Source organism: Electrophorus electricus, chromosome 13 (genome assembly GCF_013358815.1).
Source record: "Electrophorus electricus isolate fEleEle1 chromosome 13, fEleEle1.pri, whole genome shotgun sequence".
NCBI classification, from domain to species: domain Eukaryota; kingdom Metazoa; phylum Chordata; class Actinopteri; order Gymnotiformes; family Gymnotidae; genus Electrophorus; species Electrophorus electricus.
This window is the reverse complement of record NC_049547.1, coordinates 21,348,033-21,371,046: the sequence shown is the minus strand read 5'-3', so window position 1 is coordinate 21,371,046 and position 23,014 is coordinate 21,348,033. Positions and strand designations below refer to the sequence as shown.

Genomic DNA, 23,014 nt, shown 5'->3' with positions numbered 1-23,014 from the left:
AGTACAACTTGAGGGTTAAGGGTCTTGCTCAGGGGCCCAACAGTGGCAGGACTTGAACTGGCAACCTTCTGATTATAAGTCAAGTACCTTAACCACTGAAACACCACTGCCCTGTCAATGTAATTGACTATGATATAAACTGTGAACTTCATAAATGTCAGGAGCAGGCTGATGGGTTGCTAAAAGAGGATCTCTGTCACATTCTAGGGGTGATTTATTCCGACACTTCGAGTCCTCTTTAAATTTGTTTGCACATCAGGTTTTATCTGTCGCTCCAGATCTGCTCCGTGATCAATTGATGGCGCTTGCTTAACTGATTTTCCACCTGTTAATAATAGATTAAGACTGGAATATCAAGAATTAATTCTATCGTTCTGGTTGTACTTAATCATCATTGGATCCAGTGACCACAAGGAAGGGTGTGTGTTTTTGGTGGGGAAGTCAGTGTAATGTTGTTTCTATGATGGTGTGTGTTGTGAGGTGGGGCAGGAGGGTGTGTATGTACATGTGATTGTGTTTCCGTGTGTTTGTGTTTCCTCTGTTATGAGGGCCTATGTGTTTAAAGCCTGTGACAGCCTGTAGCTTCCTTGTGTTTCCCCGTGATTCCCTGTGTTTTTAAGTTTCACAGGCCAGGATTCCCTGTGTTTCCCCGTGATTCCCTGTGTTTTTAAGTTTCACAGGCCAGGATTCCCTGTGTTTCCCCGTGATTCCCTGTGTTTTTAAGTTTCACAGGCCAGGATTCCCTGTGTTTCCCTGTGATTCCCTGTGTTTTTAAATTTCACAGGCCAGGATTCCCTGTGTTTCCCCGTGATTCCCTGTGTTTTTAAATTTCACAGGCCAGGATTCCCTGTGATTTCCTGTGATTCCCTGTATTTTTAAGTTTCACAGACTAGGATTCCCTGTGATTCCCTGTGTTTTTATTTTCACAGGCCAGTATTCCCTGTGTTTCAGGACAGTGCTGAAGATGCAAGCTTCCACAGTAAGTCCTGTGACCAGCTCTGCTACAACTATATACAACACCACCATTACTACCAAGTCCACACAACAAATACTTATCCAAAGTAAGTGTGTGTGTGTGTGTGTGTGTGTGTGTGTGTGTGTCTGTGTGTGTGTGTGTCTGTGTGTGTGTCTGTGTGTGTGTGTGTGTGTGTGTGTGTGTGTGTGTGTAATGTTTTACTGCCTGTAAAAGTGGAAAAACATGACAATTGCTTATGATGTTCTTAACACTTATTGTATTTATTTGTTTTGTTAGTTGCTTGCCAAGTTGTTGTTTAGATACTTGGTTTATTAGTTGCTTAAGGAGGAACCAGAACCTTTTAAAAACATTCTAACCTGTTGGGTCTATCTGTAGGTATTTAGTAGTATTTAACTACAGTAAAAATGTAAATGTAAAATTCAGTGCTCAATGAAAATCTCCTGAAGTATGTTTCTCTCTATGAGCAGTAATAAAAAGTAAATGCATTTTTACTTTAGCTTCTTTGCTTGCTTTACTAACAATAGTCGTTTTTCTAAGACTTTTGTTGAATGCTTGTATTCCCACAGTAATTAGCCATGACTAGTCGATTCATTCATTTCAAGTTGGTCATCACGGCGCACCTGCAGGCAGCTCTAGGCGTGGAAACACGTCTGTAGGCTTCAGTCAGCCTTCTCTGGTGTCCCAGACACATTTTTGTTTTCTCTTTTATTCCTAAAACATAACAACCTTATTTGCAAAGTCATAAAACATGTCATATGTTTTTGGCTCTTCACCGTCGCCTGTTAAATTCACCTTTAGAAATGACTTTAGTCTCTACAGTTACGGTATTTAGCTGACGCTTTTATACAAACCAACCGACAGTTCTGGCTGAGTACAATGTGAGTAATTAGGGTTAAGGGTTTTGCTCAGCTTTATGTGCAACAGGTCAGTTAAAGACCAGTGAAAATAAATACTTGTTTATCAGATTTCATTTTATTCCTGTGCATTACAATTTTTTCATGGAGTCTGCACGAGCGTAAAAATGATTCTTTTGTGGATTAAAAGGCAGCATTTGTGAAGGTGCTCTATAATCTGTAATCTGGGGCCACTGTAACTGACTGGCTTTCTCTCCCCAGGTTCGGGTGCCATGATCGCTATTATTGTCATCGGCATCGTTATCATTCTTGCAATACTCCTCATTATCCTGAAGACATACAACAGGTAAATCCACATTCCGTATAACACACTGCATCGGAGTCAAATTCTGCGTCATTTAAAAAGATAGCCACATTCCCACAAATACACAGCCTACTAAAAATATAACTTTGTATGAGTTTAATGATCTGAGACAAAGGAGAGATGTACAAACATAGGTCTAAGGAAATTAAAATAACCCCACTTGGTGTGTAGTCAAGTGTGTAAGAACTGAAACTGTGTGCGCCTTATTCAGGTCTGTGGCTATTTGGTTTGTGTTAAGACATCCACCTCACGGAGAAGAAAGATGGCCTTCCGCTTCTTTCTTCTGCACATAAAATACTAAAGTTCCTTTTTAAAAGTTTAGACTAGAAAGTGTAGTGAATGCCTGCTTTTAGTATGCTGCCTCCACACTGCTGCCAGTCAGAAGTCACCTGCCTGACGATAGCTTGTCGTGTGCAGGATTTGGTTTTATAGTATATCCAGTATTTTTAACCACGCACGCATCCTGCGTGCTTGCTACTAAGTCAGTCGTGCTACTGCTTTTCTAACGCCACGCCACCTGAACTTGGTTTCAAAGTCCTAAGTGAGGAACGGGGTAGCAGGTGGTGTGACACGGTCCGTTTGTGAATGCCCAGATTTCCCCGCTAAACGTGGCCGGTGTGTGTGGGTGCAGGTGCTTTAATGAGGCTGCCGGCGCGTGTGTAACGCGTGCACAACTTTTGCTTGTCCTGCAGGAGGACTCACGCGGCGCGGGTCCTCGCCGGGAGTTCCGGCAAAACAACACGGAAACACACGTCATCGGCACTGCCGATGACCCACGTCCACGAGAGCTCCGCTCGGGGATCCTTCGTCCAGTCGCCCGCGTCGTCGGAGAACGGACCCCCGCGTGCTGATTTGGGGGACCCCCGCGAGCAGCTCAGCGCGAACGGTGGTTCCGCCCTGGTCACGATACACGCGCCGTCTGTCGAAAACACATAGCGTGTCCCCGGCCACTTCAGCGGACTGTACGCGCGAGATGACGTCGCGTGAAGACAAGGTACAACGGACCAAAAAAAACCAAAAAAAAAACCAAAGAAAAAAAAAGCATCGGATTAAGGCCAGCACGCGCGCGCAAAAAAACAACAACAAAACAAAAAAAACACGCGCACCTGGTCCAACAGTGCCCTCGTGGGAAGGCGCGCGCTGTAGACCGGTGGGGAAGCTCGAGCCCGGAGACAGCCGGTCACGTGTTGGGGGACCTCGCGTGACATGGCAACGGAGACTTCTCGCCTTAAAAAGAACCCTCGAGATATGGCACGAGACTGAGTGCGTGCCGCGTTGGTGACTGTGTGCGCGTTTGAACGTTTCTGTCATGTACTGATTTGTAAACATGATTTCTTTTAGCGTCAGCTCCAGCTCGGGCTCATCCTGCCTTTTATATGGTCATATGCGCTTTTAAACAGCGCCCTCTGCTGGACAAACCCGTCCTTACGCATTTTTTAACAAACAAAAAAACTTCCAGGTTAAATTTCAAAGAGGTTTATTCACAAAATAGATGCATAACAAAAAAATACAGCAGCACTTGTTCATATAAAAGGTCTCTTTGTATGTGAAAAATAACTTTTAGAGAACACAGTCGTGCTGCCAGCTTTGCTCTACTCTAGTGCAACGTTAACATGAAGCCACGCGGGTCTGAGACCACCTCTGACCTCACCGAAGTCTGCGCGCAAGTAGCCTAAACACAAAAACACTTAGAAATAAAGGAAACTGAGTGCAAACGTTCTAACGTGTACTGTCCAAAGGCAACTGACAAGTAGTGAAACTTGTATCCTTTCCAATGATTCAATGAACATTTTTCATCGAAACTCATGTTTATGATTTCAGTCATTTGTGGGATACGGTGCCCTTTCATCACTCTTAACTTAGTGCAGTACATACAGACATTAAACTGAACTGAGCATGAAATACATTTCTACTTGACATACATGGGATGGTGAAGATGTGTAAAATGTGTTTCAAGATTCAATTCTCATTCGTGATCCTCTTGAGAGGGTCCTGGGGTGCAGTCGTTTCACACAACAAATCTAGAAGTATAGACATCTCAGTCTTCAGCTGCAACTTCTTACACATCAAGGGGCTGCAATATGGACTCAGTAAGCAGAAACCCCTCCTCTACCAAAATCCAGTCCAGTCCAGGAGTTCAGCACTCAGCTCCAGTCCATCCTGGGCGGGAATCCCACAGCTCAGAGGAGTCCCTGCTCCAAGCGGAACTAAACCCTCAATTGATGTAAGATGTCTGAGTCAGGAGGCCACACACGGAGCTCTGGGCCTGCTCAAACTGTCACACCAAAACACTCAACCCTGACACAGCAGTGCTTTAGGGAACCCCACTCAACCCTGACAGAGCAGTGCTTTAGGGAACCCCACTCAACCCTGACAGAGCAGTGCTTTAGGGAACCCCACTCAACCCTGACAGAGCAGTGCTTTAGGGAACCCCACTCAACCCTGACACAGCAGTGCTTTAGGGAATCCCACTCAACCCTGACAGAGCAGTGCTTTAGGGATCCCCACTCAACCCTGACAGAGCAATGCTTTAGGGAACCCCACTCAACCCTGACTCAACCCTGACACAGCAGTGCTTTAGGGAATCCCACTGAACCCTGAAACAGCAGTGCTTTAGGGAATTCCCCTTAGTCTGCAGTAACTACATAGTTACAATGCCAGGGTGGGCTAAATGAATGAGTTAATAATAATAATAATAATATTACTACCACCCATAAAATGAATTAAAGTACTCTTTTTTCTATAGAAAAGGAAATACTTTGGGACAGTTTTCTGAATACATGCCTGTCTAGAAATTTGCAGACTGAATTGATAGTGGAGTTTCTCTACTGGGCTGTTAGGAAGAGGGTTCGCATACACAGAAACAACCACCTGAAAGCGCAAACAAGTGCCACTGTCTCTCTACATACAGAAAACAGAACTGACAAATACACTCGCAAACAGAATTTTTTGGGCAATTCTGAACTAGTCAAACTACGGCAGAAGAAACAGAAAAAAACAACAACACAGAAATAAAACTAAAAATAACGTAATGAATGTCAATGAAACACGGCAGGACAAGTGTTTCAGTTCAGGACGATGATGGTGATGAAGATGGTGACGAAGGGCCCCCAGGTGCAGCCTGCCCAGCCCTGTGCTGCACGCCCTCCCGACTCTAGCACACCTGAGTCAGGTAGCTGAAGGTCACTGACTGAGTCTGGTGTGCTAGCTTGAGAAGAATCAAGACCTGCGCTCCTAAGTGCCAGTCACGATTGTACAAGTTAGTGAGTTTCATTTCATCGCTTGGTTCAAACCAGTGTACACCGTTACTCCCGTAAGAACCCCCCCAAACAAACAAACAAACAAACAAACAAACAAACAAAAACAAACAAACAAAAACATCCAATAGAAATGAAGCTAATTATTGTTAGCTAGATTAATTTTGAATATAAGCTCATCGCAATACCCTCCGACACTTCGTCATACACACAAGGCGACCAGGGCGAGAAGGAAAAGAATTACAGCTCAGCGCAGGTAAGTCACGCACAAAACAAAAGAAGCAGCATTAAGAAACATGAATTAGAAAAATAAATATCTATCGGCTAACACGGTCTTCGAAGGAGCCACGTGTGATTGAACATGGTTTACAGTTTCCAAAGGCCTGCCATGTTGTCATGAACACCAATAAATAAGAACACAGGAACAAGCTTATGCGTTAAAATCCTGGATGGACACAGGCACATCTGCGTGGTCGCTGCTCCGGGTTTGGTCTCATGCTCACGGGGTCATAAACGGTTCAATATTACATCACGTGTAAGCCGCTGCATTGTGGGATGCAAAATTAGACTTGCATGGTGTTCAGACAACCTGATTTGAAAACAAATGACTTCTGCGTTGGTGAATTTGATTTTTGCAACTGTGGAATGTAGATCTTACAAAGATCATTTAATGAGACGTAAACGCCAAAAATATCTTACGTGTGGCTCCTGTAAGTGCGCGTTTATTTGGATTATATAAGAAAAAGGACATTGTTGACACATAACTTCACAAAGTTTTCTTGGTGGGGGTTTGACGCTTCACGACGCAAGAACCCCCCGCCGTAGAACCTCCGACCCGTAACGCTGCGTCATCGGATCATGACTACGGAGTCGCTGGGCATGGCACCTCTTCTTCTGCTCTGATTGGCTGGGGTCGGTCTCCGGGGTGAGGGCGCGGTTCTCCACGCCTGTTCTTAGCCGCGTTCTGACTGGAGGGGACGTGGGAGCGGGGCTTGCGTCTAGAGCTCTCGCAGGATGGGAGTGAGGGAAACTCCTGTCGTCTAATTCATCTTCCCCTCCTCCGGGTGTCCTGTCGCTCCGTTTTGGAATCCTGAAACTTCCCCAGTTTTTGATGTGGCGTGCTGATGTACCATCGGACCCCATCTTTACCTGATACTGACTTGGGTGCACCCTCCTCAGAGAGCCGTTATACCTGGGCCGAAACATCACGGCCGAACTTTTAGTTCTGGACACCGCCGCCCCGTCAGACACGCTCTTAGGGTCTGCATATTTCTGCACAGGCTCCGCCGTGACCTTTGACCCCAGCTTGTGCTTCCCTCTTGCCGGCAGCTGTTCCCAGATCCTTCTCCTCCTCCTTCTCCTCCTCTGCTCCTCCAGGGGGCGCTCCATCTCCTTCCCAGCGATTTCCCCCGGGCACACTGCCATGGCGTCGTTCGAGTGGCCCCGTCCGGCCCCACCGCAGGCGGTATCGGGGACCCCCTCTGGACTGGACATCTTACTCAGAAACAAAGGCTCCGTGCTGGGCACTTTGGTTGGCTCGTCCTCCTGACCTTGGACTCGTTTGGAGGCCCTGCAGCGCAGCACACTCCTTCTCTGGGAGAGTTCGCTCGCACTGTTCTGGGCTGCATGACCTCTCAGCGGCTGGGGACTCGTGGACGTGGAGGGCACGCCCCGGAAGTAGAACATGGCCTCTTCCAGTTGCCTGGTAGATGACGCGCCTAAAATACAAGTAGGACAAGCAAAAAAGGAAAGACGGAGGAAGAGAATAAAGACAAGAACGAAAAAAACAAAACAAAAAAAACCCAGAGAAGGCCAGAGAAAAAGGCAGAAGTGATTCAGGAATCAGCAGAGATGTTATGCCACGCATGTAATATGTCCTCCAGGCCAGAATGCTGCAGCAGTCTCACCGGGGAGATGGCCTTGTTCCAGCAGCCGGACATGGTGATGAAATATCTGCTCTTGCACTCGACACACCGACCTCTTGATCTTCTCGCGACGCGTCACCATGTAGGTCAGGTTCCGAACCTGAGAAACGCACACACCATTTAAACACGGTCACAGAGTCTAAACGCAGCTTGAACGCACAGTAAGCATGAGCTAAAGCAGAAAAAAGGAGACCTAGGCAAGCACAGCAGATGGCAGGATGTCCACCTTTTTCTGGAGGTCAAAGGTCAGACCCAACCCTTCCTGAACCCTAAACCCCATAGAACTTCAGCAAATGACTGAACACTCAAGAGTCAGTATTTCACTGGACAGACAATGATGTTGCTCAGATTACAACATTGCACAGTGGTAAAGTGTTCATGAATGTTTTCAATGAGAAAATTACACACATTAGAGAACATTCAGAGTATTAATGCGCCATCGTGCAGCTACTTAGAGATCAGAACAACCAAGCCAAAAATGGCTCTAGAATCCTTTACTCTGATCCAAGAGCCAGAATTTACATCTCTGATCTTGTGCTCAAAATCCTCCTCTCGAGTCACTGCTCACGCACTGTCTAAGCAAATCCTACCTGAAGTAACTGAACCTTTACTAAATTGAATAAACTCTTCCTTGAACCTCGGCTATGTTCCTAAATCATTCAAACTGGCAGTAATCTGACCACTTATCAAAAAAATCTAAACTCGACCCATATCAGCTGTCAAACTACAGGCCGATCTCAAACCTTCCATTTATTTCTAAGATCCTAGAAAAAAGCTGTAGCTCAGCAGCTAAACTCATATCTGAGATACATGAAGTCTTTCAGTCAGGATTTAGGCCTCATCACAGTACGGAAACAGCACGAATTAAAGTAGTTAATGACCTGTTGTTGACTTCTGACCGGGGTTATGTCTCTTCGCTTATATTGCTTGATCTGAGTGCAGCATTTGACACTATAGATCACAACATTTTACTAGATAGACCCAAAAATGTTGTTGGGATTAGGGGAACAGCCCATTCCTGGTTTAAATCTTATCTAACCGGTCGCTACCAGTTTGTCAGCATAAATGGAGACTTTTCAGCATACAACAAGGTTAGCGATGGTGTCCCACAAGGATCTGTTCTGGGGCCCCTGCTACATTTTCTACACATCTGCTACCTTTAGGTGACATTATACGTAAACACTGCGCAAGTTCCACTGCCAAGATAATGATACTCAGTTATTTGTCTCAGCCAAACCAGAGGTTTGTATCATCTTAGAATTATTGACGAATGCCTAAAGGACGTCAGACACTGGATGTTCTTTCTCTCACTTAATTCTGACAAAACAGGTGCTTTTATTAGTAACTTACAAAGCACTGAATGGTCTCGCCCCACAGTACTTTAGAAACCCACCACGTCTGCTTAGATCAAAAGGTGCAGCTCTTTACTAGTACCAAGAATAAGAAAATCTACCCCAGGGGGTGGAGCCTTTTCCTATAAATGCCCCCACACTGTGAAATAACCTAAACAGTATGTAGGCCTTTTGGGGAAGCCAAGTATGTCTGCTTGATACTGTTTAACACTCGAATCCCAGTCAAATCCCAAGAGCAAGTTGGGCTGACTGGGGTCAAAAGTTTCAGAGAATAGGAAATACCTACTGAATCTGACAGGAAATCATTGTCAGCATAAAGCTGCGTGATTGGACAGTGTGAGGTACATAACTGTGTTGTTAAAAAACAAACAAAAAAAACCACAGACACCGGAAGGCTCTGGAGGATATGTCTCCTGTTTCTGTTTCCCATGTTACACTCGGACTGAAAATGGTGCAGTTATTTGCCGTCTTCTGTCGAGTTAATGAAGTTCCTAATTAAAACAGCCTTTGGCACTGGAGTGTCTCCAGAGTGGTTTATTGATTCTCCATTAAACGCCATCCAGAGCTTTTAAAGCCTTGTTGAATCACTACAGTAGTGTGAAGAGAAGTGCTCCAGCAACCGCTGCATAATTCCCACTGGAGGCCGTTTCCTAGGAGAAAGGACTAAGATGGTGAGAGATAGTGGCGTAGGGGTTCATTGGACACACGGTGAGGCATCAGTCCTCAAACCTGTGTGGGATGATGGGTCTGGAACTGAACTCTGCAGGGTCACAGATCTCCAGGAGGAGGTCTAGGTGCCCTGGTCTGCCCTGGCCTGCTTTCCCCACTGTGTGGTTTAATCGTTGGGTAAAACGACGCCTGGATGGTTCCACCCACCAGTCGTTGGCCTGAGCGGTACCTACCCTCTCCAAATCTTGGCGCAGATGGGTAAAGAGCCGAAGTCTGCGGAGGAGCACTTCCTGTTCCCGCCGAGCGAGGCTTTCTTCCTCCTCCCTCTTTGGCGTGATGAGCGGCTGGTTGAACGCGGCCCTGCGCTTCAGCTTCCAGTACTGAAACAGGAAGTCCACCGTCTCCGGGGGCAACCCCAGGTGCTCGGCGACGTCGTCGACGGCGACGAAGCGGTAGAACTCGTCCTCGAGCTGCTGCACGCGGAGCTTGCGCTCGCTGAGGCGCGCGCCATCGGGGCAGTGCCTCGTGCGCGGGTCCGCTGGGAACGCGGTCCCCCTCCCTGTCCCGCCCTGATCTCGCGGCACTCGGGAGTCCTCGCTCACCCCTTCGGGCCAGTGCAAGCCCGAGTGCGTGGGGCAGAAGGACTTGAACTTCACCTCGTCGTCCTCGGTGAGAATCGTGTTCATCTTCAGGCCATGCTGCAGTCCACAGGTCACATGGAACGCCACGCGGCAACTCTTAGCTGAGCACTTTGGGGCAGAGAGAGAAGAGAGGGGAGGGGAGGGGAGGGGAGAGGAGGGGAGGAGGTGAAAATTCTAGTTACACCAACGAAACAGAGGTATGAAATTTATACTGGAAGTAAAGAGGAAACTTTATCCAAGAAGCTGGACGACTTCTGGGTGTTTCAGGGCGCGTTTCCGGGCATTCTGTTCTGTAGTTTAATGCAAACACCATTCTGTTTTCGTTTGTCTTTCGTCTGCCCCACTGATGGGGCCTGTGGGCACCTGAGCCTAACAATCTCAGAGTTCAGTGTGTGTGTACACTGTGTGCGCGCACACACACACACACACACACACACACACACACACACACACACACACACACACACACACACACACACACAGTCAGTCATACAGTTTACCTGTATGCAGGCACCAGTCTTTTCTTTACACAGACAGCAGATCAGAGCCCATCTGTTATTGGGGATCTGAGATACACTTGTGATCGGTTCCATCTTCTCTGGGTTACCTATGCTCACCTGCCGGAACGGAGAGAAAGAGAGCGAGGGAGAGGGAGCAAAGAGAGAGAGAGAGGGGGAGAGAGTAAAAGAGAGAGAGAGTTTGCCTCTTTGTTGTGAAGTGTATTATATTACACAGAGTAGTGTATTATGTGGCGAGGTGGTTTGTATCTGGTGTGTGTGTTGTGTTTCGAGGGCAGTACACCATATTATGTTATAGTGAAATGTAGTGTCATTTGGTTTGTATGTGCGCTATTGTGTAATAAAACCTGTATTTTGTGCTGTATAATAATGTGTGTTATGGCCATATATGTGACAGTGGTGTGTATTATGCTGTGTTACGGTGATCTGCCGCCGTGCTTTGCTAATATTCTGTCCTACTTTGTGCTACAGTGCTGTGCTACTCTGTTGTGCTACTCTGTGCAACTGTGTTGTGCTACTTTGTGCTAACGTGCTACAGTGCTGTGCTGTGCTAATACCTCTGGTATCCAGAGGGCGCAGCTGACGTGGACCCACTTGCTGCCACTACGTGTGGGTTTCATGGCTCCGCCTTTTTTCGGGCACAGCTGGCATTTCGGGGAGATGCCCAGTGCACAGGTCCGACACAGCCAGCTGCCTTCCGGAACCTTCAGGATACCATAACATGCCTGCAGGACCCATGGGACACTGACTAAACACGTGCAGGACACAATCAATCCCTGTAGTTAACCACGCCTGAACACTCACTGACTCACTCACACACTCACACACACACACACACACACACACACACCTGGTGCACACATATGTTGCACTTGTCACAGAACACCATTTCGTTGCCGTCCTCGCCATCGGGTGATTGGCAGACGTCACACACCACGTCCTCGTCGTACTCAATCCCGAGGCCCTCCTCGGTCTCTATGGCGTGACTCATATTGTCATAACAATTGTGCTCAAACTCCTCCATCACCCTCTCCATGGTGTCTTCTTCCAGCAGTGGCATGCCTGCAAACGCACACGCGCACACCCACACTGTCACTTTTACCATGCGCCACGTGTACATGGTGTTTTAGTCTTTACTGAACTCTGCAGGGCTGAGCCTCGGGGCTCTGGGCCCTGACGGGTGTCCTCACCCATTACACTGAACTCTCTGTTGGCGACCTCCAGCCAGGACACATCCTCTTCGTTCAGGTCGTAGCGGCACGTCCCCTCGGAGAGCGCGGCCACGGGCACGTACCCCAGCACTGAAGTCTCCGCCCCCCACGACCGAAGCAGTTTCTTTGGCCGGGTGAACAAAATCTCCAGAGACTTCTCCGCAACAACCCTGTAAGACAGAGTCACATCATGCGTTAATCGTATTTATATTTTTAACAAACGGCGCAGCCCTATGCTTTGTGGACGCCCTGTCTGTCGGGTGGGTGGTGTACACATACCGCACTGTCGGTTTGGGGATGGAGTGGGGACTCACGGGGACCTGCACCCCCTTTTCCCATTCCTGTCTCCACGGGTCCGACAGCACGTAGTAGTCCTCCGAGTTCAGCTGGTAGGAGTCATGAAGCTTCATCGCCGTGATGAGGTCTGTCCTGAACACCTGAGGAACAGGGAGAAGGTCCCACATCAGCCCACTTCCTCTGAACCAGTAGCACGTGAGCGGAAGCGACATGTCGCGATTGGCTGGGAAGCCTACAGTCCTGAGAAAAACATTTGCTTGGCTAAGAGACGGGGTCTTTACCTCCGAGGGTCTCTGCCCATCTCGTCTCCTAGAGTTCGACACCTGAGACCACGATGTGCAGTTACCTAGACAACGAGAACATCACAAGTAAGCAAAGCTCAGTGGGACAGACACTGGATTTAATGTCAAAAGAACTGGAGACGACTGTACTGCGTTAAAACTCACAAGAGGCAGACAGCACTTTGCAGACCAGATTTTCAAACTTTTATCTACCGTTGACGCGTTTTCACATTTGCCCTGCGCGGTTAAAACTTGGAAGGACACATCATTCATTGATTCATCTTCTAAACCGCTTAATCCAATCCAGTTGCGGCCTGTGGGAATATCGTCCCTGGACGAGTTTGATAACTCAGGAAGGACACAAGGTTTACAGATGTATCCCGAGTGTCCTCCTTGTCCTGACCACTCAACATGCACAACACCCGCTGTCCTGTCTCCCACGATCACCATGACGATAACTACAGAGCTGCCTAACTCTGGTCCGGAAAGAGGGCACTACAAAACAGCTGAGGAAGGGTTTAACACGTTAGTGAATTAACTGGATGTACTGGGTGTGAAGGAGAGGGCAGGGGTATTTGTGTCTCGCCTGCTCTATCACGCCGGATACAGGTCAGCAGTGCACGGTGCAAGATGCCCTGAGCTGGACCAGGAGCAGAGATCACACTCGTCTAACTCAGTGTGACAGGATGAACTTGGGGTGTTACTGCAGGGGAGCCACCACGCTGGGAAGCCCCAGGGACCAAGCTGGTAACACCGAACACGTTAGAGGTGATCTTACTCACCAAGTAACAGATTTTAGTCACCACCTCAAAAGAGAGCAGCAGGTCTCTTTACGCATAGACCTCCTGAGTCCTGATCTGACTGCTGACCTGACCCCTGAGTCCTGACTCAAGCTCGCTGAAGCACCCCTGGACCTCCCTGGTCCTGCACTCTGCAGCAGACTGTGTGGATCTGCTCGGGACCTTCACTGAGTGTCGACATGGGGGCGCCGAGCTAAAGGAAGACGTGCAGTGTTCCGCACCAGACAAACACCAACGTTTGCTGACATATTCAAGAGATGACAGGGAAACTAACATATTACATACACAGAAAAACTGATAATGAGGCAAGAAACCTAACGTTAACCTATCAGACAGTCTGAAAAAAAAAACGGACACATTTGCCATGAGGGAGACACAAAAAGGATGGAGAGAGAAAGAAAGAAAAAGAAAGAAAGAAAGAAAGAAAGAAAGAAAGAAAGAAAGAAAGAAAGAAAGAAAGAAAGATGAAAATGAAACCAGCAAGCACTTACTTCCATTGTCAGACTCCTCACTGGTGCTGGGCGCACGACTTCTCTTCATGGTCAGAACCTGTGTTGTGCTAAGCCCTCACTGACCTGCACACACAGCACAGACGGCTCCAACCCCTGTGAACGGCTTCTGCTGGGTCTACCTACCAAACGGCATTTACATGAAAAGATGGGGCAACTTAGCCAGCTGTTCATGCAGTTTAAAACAGCACTGTGCAAAATGAACATAAGCAGATACGATCAACCTAACAAATAACAGCAGTAATCATAACATTAAATTGTTTTGATTGTTATAATTAGCCTACGTCTTAGTCAAAGATGCTATATCCTTGTCCCAAGTAACCAGTGAAAGATAAAATTTTCAAACAAATCACATTCTTTAGTCTTCGCGGGAAAGTTTTGTCTGGAACACGTGACAGTTCGACCCATCAGCCAGTGACCAGTGGAAACACTGACCAGTGGAAACACTGACCAGTGGAAACACTGACCAGTGGAAACACTGACCAGTGGCTGAGATACGTGAGCAACATCACCGTGAGGTAGCAAAGGTCGGGTTTGTTTATGTAGCTTACACCTGTTGACGGCTGCAACCCAACGTTCACCAGATAAACTCGAACACCAACACCAAGTGTGCAGTAACCGCACACGCGTGTTCTGAGCCCGCTACGCCAAAAAACGCAGCTAACATGAAGCCAACATCCAATTCAGCAGAAACGCTGCGAACTGAAGCGCAGAGCTCCAAAGGAGGGAGCTAAAGGCTCCTGCTAAAAACAGAACCACAGGCCCCGCCCCCTGACACGACATAGCTGTCCTGCACGATGCCCGTGCAAAACAAGCGACTAAATCCACTAGCAAAACTTGACATATTTCACCTTTTTTTTTTCCTTTACAATTTGGTCGGAATCCCGCCTGGATAATCCGCCGGGTTTACATCCGTAATGACGGCGAGCATTAGCGAGCAACTTCAAGCAAGAACGTCAACAAGCGTGCGCCTTCGCCCCAGCTCGGCTCCTTAAACTCGTTTGACGTTAAGCATGTTGGCAACCCAGTGACTGGAAGTGAAACGCTGCCGTGAGGTCTTACTGGTGCACGCAGCCCCACCGTGCACCGAGAGCACGCGTGCTCGCACCGCGGTGACAGACGCAACAGAAGTGCCGAACTACTAGCGCGCACTGCCCCGCGCGCTGGCCGACAACCTGCAGAAAAGCCTCGGATCCGTTCACGATCGCCGCCGCGTGCTGAAAGTTTGACGGCTGGGAGGAAGAGCTGGACATCGCTCCTGAGTTGGCACGGGGACGCCTGCACGTGCGCGCGCGCGCGCCCCGCCTCCGCGCCGCTCGCGGCTGGCTGCACGGTACCGGTCCAAACCGGCGGGGCATTCCGGGCCGGACCGGGACCGGGGTCGGGGTCGGGGTCGGAGCACGGCGGCGTCTGCACAGGACGGGATTTATTGCCCCCTGAACTTGATTTTTTATTTTTTTTTTCCCATTTTTTCCCCCCCTTTTTTTTTTTGGCGCCATTTTAATGACGTACCCACATTTGCGCCCGGACCGTCTGCAATCGCGAAAAACCTCGCGGATATCCTGGAAAACAGCACGCGCGCGGGGCAAGGCGGCCGCGCGAGGCCTCCGTCTTTACGCCCGCTAAGATGCGGCGAAAGCTCCAACGGGACGGTACCTGCGCAGACGGGGTCGCCGCTCCCGCGCTGGCGTATCTAGGCGCTGCTCACGGTCGGCGCTCGAGCGGCGCGGTGGCAGATTGTCGGCTCCCCGCCCCGCTCGCGCACAAACACAAGTTACGTACGTGTGTGTCCGCGTGCCGTCCGCTGCGCCGCCACTAGGGGGCAGACACGCCTCAGCTCCCTGCCCACAATAACGTAGTAAACATAACTATAATAAAGGGCGCGAAATAAACAACAACAACAACAGCAATCATGATCAGTAATGATCTAATAAAATAGATCATGTACATGGCTGTATGTTTTGCAATGTATTACCGCTCTCCAACTACATATTTTCACTGAAAAATCAATACCTATAAAATGCGTGCGTTAAATAGGTTACCCTTTTTGTGGCGAAGGCTGGAGACTTCAGCATGAAACGTTTTCCTGACCTTTAGTGACACACATCACAAACACTTAGTCATACTGTAACACTGACACATCACACCGCTCTGATTTTCTAAAGCAGAGTTTAAGGTGAGTGATGGAAGATGCATGACAGAGGAACCGCGATTTCCCATTCATGGTTTCGTCTGTCGATCATATTCAAATGCAACCATTAATTATAATAATGTGAAACACTAAAATTCCCCAGCCTCCATGTACGGTAAGTAAGAACTGAAAGAACTTTGCTGTGTAAGTGAAAAGATACATACATGGAAATAGTAGCAGACATGATTCCAGTCACTAGAATTGTACTGCTCTTTTGAGTTTCTGCCCTCTAAACCAGAATCTTTTTTCTCTTTCTTTAATTGTGTATTTGAGTAGAAAAGGAAGTTTTAAAGGGAAATGAATCCCCTAAGCACTTTCCTTAGCACCCTGATGCCTCCACATCCATGTGAATAGGGACGCGCCCTTGTGTGGAGTTCTGTGGGTTTGTGGTCTGTCGCCAGTAGTAAAACACAGGAAGCTGTGGCAAACAACATGCAAAGGTGTCAGTGTTGACGAAGCCACGTTCACATGCGCTGTTACAAAAATCCAATACTGATAAAGTTGTTGCATGAACAACTTTCTATTTTCTACTTTCAAATGAGAGACTGACACGATTTCTTTTCTATTCTTCAGTTTTTTTCTTCTAATAATCTTACTCAAAATCCCAGTCAGTGGGATCTGTCGGAATAAAGACCCAAAAGTGTTCGTAAGCCGTCGGTATGGTTTCTTTCCCCAGCGACTATATATAAGGACTGTAACAAGTTAAGAGCTTTCTGCAAAGTTTCTGCAGCCTGTTTCATAGTAGACACACATGAACACATAACCATATCATCTGCAAAATAATGAATTCTACCATTTTCAATATGCTTTCTGAGCTCTGATTTATAATCTAAAACCCAGTAGACCCCCTGAGCACAGACCCCTGAGGACAGACCCCCTGTGGAACCCCATTAACAATTTCTAGGAATTTTGATTGATTACCACTTGCAACATCACACTGACTCCTATTAATAAAGTAATTACGAAACCAATTAAGTGCCTGCTGATCAAAGCCAATAGAAATCAGCTTGGATGAAAAGGTGTAACAGAGGATGCTTTCCAGTCTCTATGAAAAGATTGTATAAAGATTTTTATCAAACTCAGCAGTACTGACATCACTGTTCTGTGACATCACTGAGCAGTGACATCACTGTGCTGTGATATTACTGTGCCATGCTTTCTCAAAGGCCTCTACTGTTTGGGCTGGAGAACCTGCCAGTCTTCATCCTGTGGGCCAGGGGGGCGGGGCCTCCTGGAAGGTCACACCCACCTCCTACATCCCTTGGGAGGTGAACCAGGTATGTTGGGGCAGGAAAAATGCCACCCTGTGCAGTAATGTGGAGTCACAGTAACCCTCACACACTCACTGCACAGCAATGATGTCCTAGCACTGGCCCATCCAGCACACTGGAGCCTGTCACTGTGTGTCTGTGTATGTGTGTGTGTGTGTGTGTGTGGTATAGGGAGCTGCTCCCTCCCCTCTGTCTGAATATCATGATCAGAGAGAAGACATGAGCCTTGATTCAGCCTCTGTGACTCTAAAAAAAAACAGCACTTCAGTGAACCCTTGATCCGACACACACACACCCACACACACAGAAAGTTGTGTAACTAGATAGATTTATTAAATTAATTTTTACTGAAAGAGATGTAGAAAGAGAAAGACATGGGTACGTAAATAGTGTTTTATTGAATTAACTCTAACAGAATGTGAAAGCTTTTGACAGTTCTGTACCTGCACATCTTCAAAGTGGAAAGGAAAAAAGGGCGCAGAGAAGTGTGAGAGAGTGAGGACAGAGTGAGGACAGAGTGTGAGAACAGAGTGAGGGCAGAGTGTGAGGACAGAGTGAGAACAGAGAGTGAGAACAGAGTGAGGGCAGAGAGTGAGGACAGAGTGAGAACAGAGTGAGAACAGAGTGAGGGCAGAGTGTGAGAACAGAGTGAGGGCAGAGTGTGAGGACAGAGTGAGAACAGAGAGTGAGAACAGAGTGAGGGCAGAGAGTGAGGACAGAGTGAGAACAGAGTGAGAACAGAGTGAGGGCAGAGTGTGAGAACAGAGTGAGGGCAGAGTGTGAGGACAGAGTGAGAACAGAGTGAGGGCAGAGTGAGGGCAGAGAGTGAGAACAGAGAGTGAGGACAGAGTGAGGACAGAGTGTGAGGACAGAGAGTGAGAACAGAGAGTGAGAACAGTGAGGGCAGAGAGTGAGAGCAGAGTGAGGGCAGAGTGAGGACAGAGAGTGAGGACAGTGAGGGCAGAGAGTGAGAACAGAGTGAGGGCAGAGTGAGAACAGAGAGTGAGGACAGAGTGAGGACAGAGTGAGAACAGAGAGTGAGGACAGAGTGAGGGCAGAGAGTGAGAACAGAGTGAGGACAGAGTGAGGACAGAGAGTGAAAACAGTGAGGGCAGAGAGTGAGAACAGAGAGTGAGTACAGAGTGAGAACAGAGAGTGAGGACAGAGTGAGGGCAGAGAGTGAGAACAGAGAGTGAGGTCAGAGTGAGGGCAGAGAGTGAGGACAGAGAGTGAGAACAGAGTGAGAGCAGAGAGTGAGAACAGAGAGTGAGAACAGTGAGGGCAGAGAGTGAGGACAGAGTGAGAACAGAGTGAGGGCAGAGTGTGAGGACAGAGAGTGAGAACAGAGTGAGGGCAGAGTGAGAACAGAGTGAGGACAGAGTGAGGGCAGAGAGTGAGGACAGAGTGAGGGCAGAGTGAGGACAGAGAGTGAGGACAGCGTGAGGGCAGAGTGAGGACAGAGAGTGAGGACAGAGTGAGGGCAGAGAGTGAGAACAGAGTGAGGGCAGAGAGTGAGGACAGAGAGTGAGGACAGAGTGAGGGCAGAGAGTGAGAACAGAGAGTGAGGACAGAGAGTGAGGACAGAGAGTGAAAACAGAGTGAGGGCAGAGAGTGAGAACAGAGAGTGAGGACAGAGTGAGGGCAGAGAGTGAGAACAGAGAGTGAGGACAGAGTAAAAACAGAGTGAGGGCAGAGAGTGAGAACAGAGAGTGAGAACAGAGTGAGGACAGAGAGTGAGGACAGAGTGAGGACAGAGTGAGGAAGGGGGGGGGCAGGGATAAGAAAGGCAGCCTATGCTATCAAGTCAGCCAGACTCCATCGTGTTCAGACTCCATCGTGTTCAGACTCCATCGTGTTCAGTGCAGAGACGCGAGTGTCAGGTGCTTTACAAGCTACTGTGGTTTACATGAGGAAGAGTGTGATGTCATTAAATTGTAGGTGAAGCAGGCTAACTGGTGTGTGTTCACCCAGCAAAGTAAACATAGTAAGCCCCCCTGTGTATTGTCTGTACATTTACGGCATTTAGCAGATGCTCTTATCCAGAGCGACTTACAAAAGTGCTTTGTCATTTACTCATAGAACACATCCTATCCTGTATATTTACCTGATGCTTTTATCCAAAGCAACTTACAATTAAGAGTGAGTACAGCTTGAGCAATTGAGGGTTAAGGACCTTGCAATTGAGCCTTAAGGGGCCCAACATTAGCAATTTGGCAGTGGTAGGGCTTGAATCGACAACCTTCTGACTACTAGTCAAGTACTTTAACCACTGAGCTTCCACTGGCCCTGTATATGCACTGTATATTGTCATGTACTGTCTGTATACTGTCTGTATACTGTGTATTGTCTGTATATTGTCTGTATATTGTCTGTATTGCTCAAGAGTCACCAAAAGCCAGAAACCAAATTCCTTGCATGTGTCAGTATATTTGACCAATAAACCCATCCATGCAAATGCCATCATATGTTAATATTCTAAATGTTTTGTTTATTTGTTCACAAATTATTTCCTGTGTGATGTCATACCCTGTAGACCTGTTAAATTTCACTAAAGGAGTCTGAATGAATTTGTACTCCATAGCACGCTTGGCCATGGACTCACTACCCCAAATCCTTACCGAGGTGCTAAGGGATGTTTCCATAGCAGCAGCGCTGTCTGAGTCCCTCCCTCACTACTTTTCATACCACTGAGAGGAAGTGAGACATCTGTGTAGAAGACTGACAGGCAGATTAGAAACACACACACACACACTCTCTCTCTCTCTCTCCCTCTCTCTCTCTCTCTCTCTCTCTCTCTCTCTCACACACACACACACACACACTCTTTGTCTCTCTCTCACACACACTCTCACACACTCTCTCTGTCTCTCACACACACACACACACACACACACACAAACACACATGCATGCACACACATGGACACACATAAATGCACACAAAATAGTGTCTAGCGGGGAACATCAGAATTGGATGGGGGTCTTTACAGTTAAAGATAGGAACCTGTCTCACACACACACACACACACACACACACACACACACAACCTCTTCAGATAACATGACCTCTTTTTCTCGATGTTACACACTCAGTCACTCTTATACAAATTAGCTGGGTTATCTCTCTCTCTCTCTCTCTCTCTCTCTCTCTCTCTCTCTCTCATTTGTACACATGACACAGCCATAGTCATGTTATGACAGCCTCCACTTAGTCTCAGATACAATCTCCAGATTTCACATCACCGGCTCTGTGACTCACACTGAATGTGTCTTCACTCTCATTTCACCACTTACCATCACATCATCACAGAGAGAGCGCAAAAATAATCTCACACACTTGGATGGATCCACCTGCTGCCACTCTGTGTCTGAGATGACATCTGTGTCTGAGATGATGTCTGTGATTGGAGACGACATCTGTGTCTGAGATGATCTCTGTGATTGGAGATGACATCTGTGTCTGAGATGATCTCTGTGTCTGAGATGATCTCTGTGATCTGAGATGACATCTGTGATCTGAGATGATCTCTGTGTCTGAGATGATATTTGTGATCTGAGATGACATCTGTGTCTGAGATGATCTCTGTGTCTGAGATGAGCTGAAACGTAAACCCTGCTTCCCCCCCTAAGGCCATTCCATGCTGCAGATATGAGAAAACTCTCCTTTCAGTTAAAACTCTATTTGATAATGACTGAGCAATTTCCCAAAAGACAGAACACAAACCAGCTCCTTAAATGTTACAGTACCACTATCACTCCCTCTCATGTTTTTTACTCAATTATCACCAAGAGTCATGGCGAAATTCCACCCACTGTCAAACTCTCACATCTGTTAAATCCTCTAAAGCCTCCGGAGGCTAACAGTGCCTCTTCTGAGCTGTATGTAGCTGCACCGGTCAACCTGCTCTCATCTATGTACAAATTCCAGCTGATATGGCCAGCACTCACACAACTAATGCTGTGGGGGACGTTAGCAGTTTTGTTTTTAACACATCCCAGTCACACAATGTGAAACTGATAAGAGATGGGCATTAGCACTCATGCTCCAGTGACTGCAATAGGCCCAGATCATAGCACACCAGCATTTTAAAGGATCATAACACACCAGCGCTTTAAAGGATTTTAACACACCAGCATTTTAAAGGATCGCAACACACCAGCGCTTTAAAGGAAAACGATCCTTTTCTGAGCCGTCAGTATATCTCTACTCGGTATGACCTTCTCAGATCTGTATGATTTAAATATTAATATCCTCCCTATTTCTAAAAAGTAACTGGTACCAGGAAATCACTCTGTAAAGATGAATGCCATTTCAGAAAGAACCTGACCTGGCATGCAATGTGTGAAGGATAGAGATTGACAGGTCACACAGCGTGACGCAGGCCCAGCAGTGTGTGAAAGCACGGGGTTGCACAGGTCACACAGCGTGACGCAGGCCCAGCAGTGTGTGAAAGCACAGGGTTGCACAGGTCACACAGTGTGACGCAGGCCCAGCAGTGTGTGAAAGCACAGGGTTGCACAGGTCACACAGCGTGACGCAGGCCCAGCAGTGTGTGAAAGCATGGGATTGCACAGGTCACACAGCGTGACGCAGGCCCAGCAGTGTGTGAAAGCACAGGGTTGCACAGGTCACACAGCGTGACGCAGGCCCAGCAGTGTGTGAAAGCACGGGGTTGCACAGATCACACAGCGTGACACAGGCCCAGCAGTGTGTGAAAGCACGGGGTTGCACAGGTCACACAGCGTGACGCAGGCCCAGCAGTGTGTGAAAGCACAGGGTTGCACAGGTCACACAGCGTGACACAGGCCCTGCGGAGTGTGAAAGCACAGGGATCACAGAACTCTACAGAGCCCCATAGAGCTCCACAGAACTCCACAGAACTCTACAGAGGCCCACAGAACTCCACAGAATGCCACAGAACGCCACAAAACTCTACAGAAATCTACAGAGCTCCACAGATCTCAACAGAACTCCACATAACTCTACAGAGCCCCACAGAACTCTACAGAATTCTACAGAATTCCACAGAACTCCACAGAGCTCCAAAGAGCCTCACATAACTCTACAGAGCTTCAAATAGCCCCTACCTTTATCAAAATACTACAGTACTGAGCTCATAGAAAAAAAAAACCCAAGCATGCACTGTACAAGAAGTCATGTGAGTCAGACCTTGAACACTCTGAAGGACACTCCATTGATGTATTTGAGGAGTTTGAAAGAGTAGTCCAGTTCAGCCTGGGGTAGTTGCTGCTGACATGAACAATACAAATCCATTAGTGTCATCTGTGCTTCTACAACCAGACCAAACCAATTTAGAGTTTCCTCAAAGTTGGTCCAGGATGCTCATGTGAACGAGAAGCTTTGTGGCACAATGTGAAGCAAATTCATTTTTATTTCCAGAAAACAGAAACATCAAATAGGATTAAGATTTGCTGAAAGTAAGGATTTTGATCAGATGATCACATTACATCAGATTATCATGGTAAATGAACATTCACCATCCACATTATTAGAAACACTAAAGGACTAAGGAAGGAAGCAAGATGTTCTACAATGATTCCTGAAGTGGATCTCTAGATCTCTGAATCTCTGGCAGAAATGTCATACATCAGTGCCCCCAAAGTGGGTCCAAACAGAACCAGGCCAGACCAAGCTGACTTCTGATAAACGAGGCATGCCCAGTCTGTTATACTGTTCTGCTATTGTTTTGGAAGTGTGCCGAACTTGCTCCAACGTAAGATCCTACCTGCTGAAATTGAATAAAGTTATACTGTATCGATAACTTTGGATAATCTGGTTTAGGTCATTCTGAGAAAAAGACCGTTGGCATGTATATTTACCAAACACAAACAACTGAGCGGTGCTACTCAAACATTTCCAGACTGAAACGCATATGAA

General features: G+C 47.4%; 2 protein-coding genes across 3 annotated transcripts in view; one reads left to right on the top strand and one right to left on the bottom strand.

Annotated features, from left to right (window-relative positions):
* The window catches only part of ncmap (non-compact myelin associated protein), a 4,269-nt gene extending 356 nt beyond the window's left edge, over window positions 1–3,913 (top strand). The window contains exons 2-5 of the mRNA XM_027032570.2: window positions 785–807; window positions 930–1,061; window positions 2,092–2,176; window positions 2,887–3,913. Of these exons, the coding sequence (XP_026888371.2) occupies window positions 785–807; window positions 930–1,061; window positions 2,092–2,176; window positions 2,887–3,130 (484 nt within the window). The 3' untranslated portion in view covers window positions 3,131–3,913. The remainder of the gene's footprint in view (window positions 1–784; window positions 808–929; window positions 1,062–2,091; window positions 2,177–2,886) is intronic.
* jade1 (jade family PHD finger 1) lies at window positions 3,655–16,447 on the bottom strand. Of its 2 annotated transcripts, none has more exons than XM_027032568.2 (11): window positions 15,311–16,447; window positions 13,637–13,776; window positions 12,346–12,410; window positions 12,047–12,204; window positions 11,747–11,937; window positions 11,407–11,618; window positions 11,114–11,281; window positions 10,539–10,655; window positions 9,631–10,146; window positions 7,359–7,476; window positions 3,655–7,169 (listed from the first exon to the last, which is right to left on the bottom strand). In XM_027032568.2, the coding sequence occupies exons 2-11, from the start codon at window positions 13,683–13,685 to the stop codon at window positions 6,250–6,252; spliced, it is 2,514 nt and encodes an 837-aa protein (XP_026888369.2). In that variant the 5' UTR covers window positions 13,686–13,776; window positions 15,311–16,447; the 3' UTR covers window positions 3,655–6,249. The 2 variants fall into 2 exon arrangements, with proteins under 2 accessions (XP_026888369.2, XP_026888370.2); XM_027032569.2 differs by lacking the exon at window positions 15,311–16,447 and adding an exon at window positions 14,506–14,921.
* Between the last annotated feature and the right edge of the window lie 6,567 nt (window positions 16,448–23,014).